The 8,533-nt window shown below is 50.7% G+C and overlaps 1 protein-coding gene across 1 annotated transcript in view; it reads right to left on the reverse strand.

Annotated features, from left to right (window-relative positions):
• Positions 1-727: 727 nt before the first annotated feature.
• The window catches only part of LOC113216769 (cephalotocin receptor 1-like), a 113,568-nt gene continuing 105,762 nt past the window's right edge, over positions 728-8,533 (reverse strand). Inside the window, exons 8-10 of the mRNA XM_052267801.1 lie at positions 7,363-7,586; positions 6,647-6,914; positions 728-2,200 (exon numbers count right to left, since the gene is read on the reverse strand). Coding sequence (XP_052123761.1) covers positions 2,122-2,200; positions 6,647-6,914; positions 7,363-7,586 — 571 coding nt within the window. The 3' untranslated portion in view covers positions 728-2,121. The remainder of the gene's footprint in view (positions 2,201-6,646; positions 6,915-7,362; positions 7,587-8,533) is intronic.

Here is an 8,533-nt window from a genome sequence, read left to right on the forward strand (position 1 = left end):
AAAAATAATCGTAGTTTTATGGGAAAATTTTCCAAATGTCAGAAAAGCTACTCATAACAAGCAACTCTCACAAATGTTGTTCCCCTGGGAGTCACAAAAAGTCGGTCTCCGGCGAGCGCACTTTCACCACTCCCCGACTTTCAGTGAAGAGCCCCCCCTCACTCACCGCCACGTTGCCTGTTGCAGGTCAGCAGCCCGCGAGGACCAGCGGCGGTCCAGAGAAGGCGCCGGCGGAATCTGCCTCACTGCAGCTGAGCTCCCCGGCGAATAATCACGTTGGCAGCCTGGAGGGATCAGCCTGCAGCCCCATCTGCGTCGTGGCCGCCGCCGCCGCTGCCAACGGGCCGCAAGTTGAAGTGCATCGCTAGCGGATAGGACTAAGGCGATGAGCAAAGTAGGAAATGCCGATCCATAAGCACCATGTGATAGTATTCTGTTTTGTATTATATATATGTCACATCTTAACTGTTCTTCGTGTCAAAAGAGCCAAGTTGTGGTGTTAGAGTTACTATTTTCTTATTTGTTGTCCATCTGTCGAGTAGAGTGCTTGAACATTTGTTGTTCACGTTACCCTTATAGTAATCTTTGTGATTTGTTTAACTAATAGCCAATGTGATTTTTCTTAGTAAAGTTGGTTATATGATGACTGACGACCTCTCTTTAATGTATCGTTGCCACCGCCACCGTACTGCAAAGCAGAAAGTAGGCGGAGGAATTAAAGGCTCAATTTATCAGGAACATAAACACAGCCTGTATTTCGCCACACATCACCGCCACCAATCACGTCTTTGTAAAAAAAAGTCAGCTACAGTAAGAAATGTAGACAAAGTGTCTTATAAGTAAGCTCAAGTGAAACTTTTCAGAACACTATATTACATGTACGCTTTTATACGAAGAAAAATATTATTACAATACATTTATTCACCTGTGTAAATATATTTTACACTTTTTCAGTTTGGCTTATTTTACGAGGCTTGGGCAAATAGGCTGAATCGCAAAATATGATTTGGCGACATTGCCATATACGGTTTGTTTGTTGTTTCTTTCGTAAAGAACTCATGCCAAAGAAAATTTCAAGAGACTTACATGCCTACCGGTTTATATCATTTTAAACTTAGGCATTCTTCATGTCGCCAGAAAGTAGCCCAAGAACCATTGGAAAGAATAAAAAATACGAGACTAGTACATGGATGGTTTTTAAAATGTCACAAATTCAGTCATTCTTTAGGCCATTCTTATACCTTTGAGTTATGCCAGTGTTTTGAACTGCACTTCAGAAAAACTTCACCCAAGCCTCATTTTTATTTTACATATATAGAAATCATTTTTTCAAAGCTAATTTGCAAACAATTTTGGAAGAATAACATAACAGTCATTAAATTCATTGTAAAATCACACGGCAACTTTGCCTTAGCTATGACATCACAATACACTTAGATCATGATCCTCGCTTTAAAACATTTGTTTGAACTATATGCAATACTGGTCGAGTAGAGTAACATTGGTAACATAAATATAATATTTCCCAGCTACTATCCGATGATCACAGTCCAAAACCTCCATAAAACATGACGGAGCAGGTTCGCTGGAGGAAGCCATCCTCCCTCCTCGCCAGGAGAGCCCCCCGCTAAAAACACTTTCCCCTCGGTGGCTGGCCCCGTGGGCTGGCCTGCTTTACGACCACTTACTTGTGACTTTGCGGTGCCAGGGCGCCCCCACCCCAGGTCAGGACGGTGCCAACGACATTACGACACTACGAAGCCAATATTCCAACGACCGACGCGCCGACGCGCACTTTAGGCCGGTGCCGAGGACAACCGAAACGCCTTCGCCAGGCCCTCAATAATAAAACAAAGACCTCGGTGAGACCCCCAGAAAACATTGCAAGAAGTGAGGGGCAGCCTCACGTCACACTTCGCTCTCCCGGGCGATGTCCTCCAGCAGGGAGAGCTGCTCGGAGAGGCTCGCCTCCGCGGGGGAGGGCAGCGGCGACACCGCCGACAGCGAGTCGGACTGCGCGTCGAGGTCCACGACGGACGGCGCTGGCAGCAGCCCGCTGGCGTGCCGGCGCGAGCGCACCAGCACCGCGTGTCGCCGGGGAGCTGCGCCCGGCAGCCCCCGCTATCTCTGCGCGTGGCCGTTGGCGCGGCCGTTGCCGTTCAGGGCGCGGCCCTTGTACAGCAGCCCGGACACCCCGTCCCTGAAGACAGACAGCACAACACTTAGACCCACTGTAGCTACAAGTTTGGCTCTGTAGCCAAACGTTTAGGTAGGTGGCTAACATGGTTAAATTTTAGCTATACTTAGCTAATGAATTAGCTATGTTGCAAAAAATAGCCATGTAACTCTATATTTGGTTGGGTAGCTAGTAAAAATAGCTATGTGGCTCAATTTTAGCTACATAGCTAAATACTTAGAAATCCCGTATCTAGCTAATGATTGAGCTGTACAGCTAATCTTTCTTTTCCTGTGAGAATTCTGACACGGTATTTGTTTTTTTTATTTGTTTTTATTTTCACATTCATTTGCATTTTTCAACCATTGAATTTGTGTTATGGGTACGGTGCGTGCAAGTTCTGGAAGCGAGGAGGGCTAGTGATCGTGGAGGTCAACTCTCGCTTCGCGGACGAGTCCCCTCATTGGGGGACATGGGGAACCGTTGTCAGTTTGGTCAGAAAATGACGAAAATTTGGGTGTAAGTGTATGTTATTGTGAGATAAATGGACAGCAGGGGGTGTACTTTTGGAAGAGGAAAAACAATAGGAATGAGTCGTCAATATTGGGTACGAGCAACGAGCCGTTTCATTCGGAACGACATACACGTACTTGAATAGCGCGCGCCCCATCGTTTGAACCCCACGGACGGTCACTAGTACACGCTCTACCCCGAGAAAGTCCTCTCCCCATCCCCATTGAAAGACAGAACATGGAGGGTAAAAGGAAATGAAACATTGGTATGCCTGCGACCCTGGCGGCTGCTGCTGCTGCCCCTCGGCGTGGAGTCGCGGCGCCGCACATACCCCGCAGCGGCCCGTCTCCGCGGAGTATCGGCACCTTCCCTCCCCCCTCCCCCACATTCCCTCTTCAAACTCCCCGCCAGCCAGTCGTCGCAGCCGCCACCCCCGCCGTCCGTAGCCTCGATCAGCGCAGCCGTGGTGCGGTCACGGTCAAGACCACTCTTGCAGCAACAACAAGACCCTCCACCCCTCGCATATTCCCCGGGGCCGGGCCGGCTCTCTACCCAGCTGCAGCTGTAGCGCGGGAACCCCCACCACCAAGAGGACCCTCGACTGGAAGACGAGGACGCCCCCGGGTGCCGGAGCAGCGCGGAGGAGGCCGCGAGGGGCCTCTCGTCCTTCCGGCCTTGGGTCTGAAGCGTTGCGCACACCCGCCTACGCGCGTCACCGCCCCCTCACTATGCAGCGCGTGGTGCAGATGGACCTGGATCTGCCAAAGTTTAACCACAATTCCTAACTTTGTTGTCTGATACCTGTTATTTATTGCGCTTGAATGAAATAAATAATCACTTATGCAAAATAATAATGGAGTAAAATATAAAGCGGAAAATTGATGCCAAAATAAAGTTATGTTTTTATCGCAAGGTTTACAGCAAAAATTATTTTTACAGTTATCACTGTACTTTTTACAACGTGTGTTTTTGCTTTTGCGAAAAAAAATTATCACGTATCCAGAATAGCGATTTTACCAGATTTCACACATCTGACTTGTCAAATAAAATGTTGTGATGAAAATATCGCACATCCAGGTTCGCTGGATAAAGGGGCCTAACGCTGCACGAGCACGATGAGCGGCGAAAGCTATTAGTAGAGATGGGTGCGAGGAAGCTCCCAAGCAGAACTACAGCAGCGGGGCCTCTCTGTGGTCTGCGGTGATATAGGGCTAAAAGTTGAGCGCTCGTTGTTATGGTCTGGGGCGTCCCAAGACATGGTGCTACGCCCCGCTAGCCAGCGCTGGTGGGCAGTTGTGGTGGCGGTGGAGGGGGGCAGTGGGAGTGAGCAGTGCTAGTGGGCAGGACTGGGCAGGTGGTGGTGGGCAGGTCGTGGTGGGCAGTTGGTGGTGAGGAGGTGGTGGTGGGGAGGTGGTATTGGGGAGGTGGTAGGTAGTGTGGAGGTGGTGGTGGAGAGGTGGTGGTAGGGAGGTCGTGGTAGTGAGGTGGTGGTGGGCAGTGCTCGTGGGTAGTGCTGGTGGGCAATGTTGGTGGGCAGTTTTTGTGGGCAGGACTGGGACTGGGCATGGAAGGGGGTTGCTGGTGGTGGGCAATGCTGGTAGGCAGGTGGTGGTTGTCAGTGCAGGTGGTCATTGCTAGTAGTCAGTGCTGGTAGTCAGTGCTGGTGGTCAGTGCTGGTGGGCGTTGGCCAGTCGGGCGCCTGCTTTAAAACCCTGTACAGCCCGGGCGCGTGCCGGCACGCTCCGCACGCCGACGGCACACAGAGCCGCAATACCTCATACCTCGCCACGACATTAAAATGCTCTCGTATGGAGGCGGGCAATAGTCCGAGGACAGGCCCTTGGAGAAGACGTCACCGCCTCGCATACCACCGACCAGCTACGCTTTAACTTTACCAATCTTCCAAGGATGGGAAGGACAAGATTGTCATTTGCAGATAAAAGTTCTACCTTTACTTTATTGACAAGAATTATTGTTTTCAAGTTATATTCAATGAGAAATAAGGTGATAGAATCTAGGTCGCGCACTGTGCCCACCGGACGCCTCCTATCCTCGCCCACCACGGTCAATAACAAGCACTAAAACAATAACCTCAGTAGTTCAAGTAGCTGGAGAAGCAGCAGCAGGGGGAGGACCAGAAGGAGCGCGACGCCCAAGTTTGGAGGAGACTGCGCCCGAGGGGTCCACAACGGGGTGGCCGTGGACGGGACAGTAAAGGAGCGAAGAAGGCGACGAAAAATAAAGCGGAGGAGGGGGGGGGAGTAAGAGGGACGGGGAGAGGGAATGAGGGAGAGAGACGAGGGAAGACCACGCCGAAATGCCAGGTGGGGACGGGGCACTGGGCGGACCGGGACAAAGACCACGTACCAGTTCCAAGACCCACAACTTGGCAATTTTTCCTCTCAAAACGCCTGTCTCTCTCCCTTTCTCTCGCTCGCTCCCCTCGATGCGCAGCGGTGGAATGTAGTAGAGTTGGGCGACGTGATGGGAGGGTAGTTGGGAGGAGGGCTAAAAGGGAAGGCCTGCTGTTGGGGGGGCGTAAGTACGGTGGTGCCGCGAGAAATCTTCGCGAAGAGGAGGGGTCACGTCCTGACGCGTCCCGAAAAGTTAGCCGCTCACGCGCCGGTGCCGCGGGCGGTGGCGTTGCGGCGCAGCCCAGGGAAGTCCAGGCCGTTCCGCCCGGGGCGCGGCCCTCGTGTTCGTTCGTGCCCGCACCGCCCCCGCCCCGACCGCCGGCGGGTAGTCCAAAAGTATGGACGGTGCACCCTGGCTTTTCCCCTAGGGTCCCCGAGGCCAGGCTGTGCGGGCGGAGGCACACAAGTGCGCCCCTTCGGTCGGGCCCGGCCCGGGGGGAGTATAGGATAACATCAATGCTTTTCGCTTCGGAAGGGGCGTAATACGTACTCGCAAGGACTGAAAATTTGCCAATACCGAGAAGTGCGAAGAGGAGGATTTCGGGGAATCCACAACACAAGGGCTCCTGACTTATTTATTCTTTGAAATCCATAGAAGCATAGCATCCCCGGCCCGGGGGGAGTATAGGATAACATCAATGCTTTTCGCTTCGGAAGGGGCGCAATACGTACTCGCAAGGACTGACAATTTGCCAATACCGAGAAGTGCGAAGAGGAGCAGGATTTCGGGGAATCCACAACACAAGGGCTCCTGACTTATTTATTCTTTGAAATCCATAGAAGCATAGCATCCCTCACGGGGCTGTACAGCGCCAGCGGCAGGTGAAAGCGGGGCGCGCAGGCAAACGCGGGCGGGGGGTGGGGGTGGGGCCGACCCGACCGCTCCGCCTCCTCCTGGGGTGAAAGTCCTAATTACACTTCAACCCCCACCTGTCGCCGTGTGGTCATCAGGACACCCTCCGCTCCGGTCCGGCAAGATTACTTTCACAAACAAATTATGGGCCAATGCCACCGCGACGAAGGTCGCCGCCCACTCGGCCGCCTACTCTCTTCGGCCCCACGCGGTGGTTTCCTTGTATGGGGACATGTTAGTAAATTGAAAGCCGAATGCGCACTCAGGAAACCTTTTGATCCGCGCAACAAAAACGGAAGCCAAGAAAATTTTCCTTGCGTAAGACAAATTTTGGTCGCCCTGATCACTTGATTTAGTCATGTTGATTAAAGGTGTAATCGACCTGGTCATATTTTGTTTAAAATTCTTGATCAAATGTTTAGTTGGCTTGAGGGAGTAAATTTTCATTGATTCAACACTTTTTCGGTTAATAGGACAAAATGCTTTTCCCAGTGCGTTCCCGTTAGTGCACGGATTCTAGTTTCCCCCCAAAAAGTAGTTTTAGGGGATTTTCTTTTTATCCTTCATCTCCTAATTTTGCAGTTTTCGACATGACAATTCCTATCCCAGCGTGAGGCTCACGGTGGGAACGGAACGCGTTAACAAACAACTACCGACAATTATTACATTCCAATTATCCCAATGACTCACCTGGTCCTGCCGAAGGCGGTGCCGGGCCCGGGCACGTGGTTGTTGGCCAGGTCGGTGAAGCAGGTGCGGTGCTGCGTCGTGTTGGACTGCGAGGAGCCCGAGCCGCCCGAGTGCGCGGACAGCGGGTGGCCGCTGGGCGCGCCGCCCTGACACGAGACCAGCAGCCACAGCATGCGCACCAGGTCCTTGTTGAAGGCCAGGTAGATCCAGGGGTTGACGCAGCTGTTGAGGCTGAACATCAGCGTGAGGATGGTCATGTATCGGCCCTCTGCAACACCAGCGAAACCAACTCAGAAAAAAACACAAGGAAAATTTATTTGAAAAAAAAAAAACAATAGAAAAAATTGAAAAAGGAGAGGAAATCAGAAAATTCTAGGAAAACTAAAAACATTTGTGTTCACTCAAATTATATAGTGAAGTACACCCAGAAAATGGTATCCTTAAACCAAGGAAATTTCTTTTAAGAAAAACACAAGGTAATTTATGACCTTGGTTTAAGGCGTTTAAGGTTTTTCCGTTATTTTCAAGGTAATTAAGTAGATATAAGGAAATTTTACCTTTATTTTAACGCAGTTTGCCTTAAGTCAAACACAATATTCCTTGTATTTTTTAAAGGTAAAAATAGCGTTAAAGCAACGCATTTAGCCTTTGTTTCAAGGTTACCAATTTCTGGGTGTGCCCGTCTCTCGCGACCAAGTCACTTTGATTTGACTCACGAAAAAATGGGTTGTCGGCGTTGCCCCAGGCGGCCCACAGCTGCACGCAGATGAAGGGCGCGGAGCAGATGATGTAGATGGCGATGACGAGCACCGTCTGCTTGACGGTGTTGATCTTGGCGCGCGAGATGAGCGGGTTGGTGCGCTGGGCCGCCTGCTGCTGCGAGCGCGCGTACGCGAAGCTGTTGCTGCTCACGGGCGCGGGCTGCTGGTGCGGCGCGAACCTGTGGTGGGCGACGACACGTTAACGGCACGATAACGACCCCATACTACTACTACGGAGGGTAAAGAGCCCATTCAAAAGGTGCGGAGAAGCGCCGCCACCGAGAGGGGCCGGCCGTGCACGAGTCGTCGGTCGAGGTTTTTATGGTCACGACACACTGTTAAATTCCTGCAAAGTATTTTGCTCCTTTGTAACTACGAAGCATTCAACTTCGCAATTACAAAGTGATGCTTTGCAATTACAAAGTTACACTTTGCAATTGCAAAGCGACGCGTTGCGGCGTTTTCATTGCTTCGCAATTACAAAGCATCACTTTGTAATTGCAACGTAAATGCTTCGTAGTTACAAAGGAGCAAAATACTTCGCAGCTCTGCAAAGCGATTGCTTTGTAGGAATTTAACAGTGCACTATTAAAAGCGGCGTGAAGAGCGACGGAAACCACGCAAAATCTACGAGCGAAATACAGTTGACTGGAATTACACCTGCTGCGCCCCAAAAGCCCGGCCAGAAAGGCCTGATCCAATCGGATGGCACACTTTTGAAAGTGTACAAAGCATTTATCTGTGACAAAGGATTTTCTTTGTAAGCTACGAACACACTAAATCCTTATGCATTCTGTTGTGCATAAGACTTGCAGGATTTCATGCAGCCATAGCTATGCACAGTTTTTCATGCATAAGTATGCAAAACTAACGCCACTATGCACAAATTTGTGCATAGCAATGCTGAAGTTTTACACAGTTATGCATGAAATTTGGTGCATGTAACTGTGGCTGCATGAAATCCTGCATATTATGCACAACAAAGTACATAAGGGTTTAGTGTGAAGAAAACCGAGTAGCTTCGTACTACCGAGAACTGGCTTCGTAGCTCAAAAGGCTGCTTTGTAAGATTTTAACGGTAAGGAAGAATGGACCGCATAAAGCCCACGCACCATGCTCCCCCCCC

This window comes from Frankliniella occidentalis, unplaced genomic scaffold (genome assembly GCF_000697945.3).
Source record: "Frankliniella occidentalis isolate FOCC.00 unplaced genomic scaffold, Focc_3.1 Scaffold59, whole genome shotgun sequence".
In the NCBI taxonomy this organism is placed as follows: domain Eukaryota; kingdom Metazoa; phylum Arthropoda; class Insecta; order Thysanoptera; family Thripidae; genus Frankliniella; species Frankliniella occidentalis.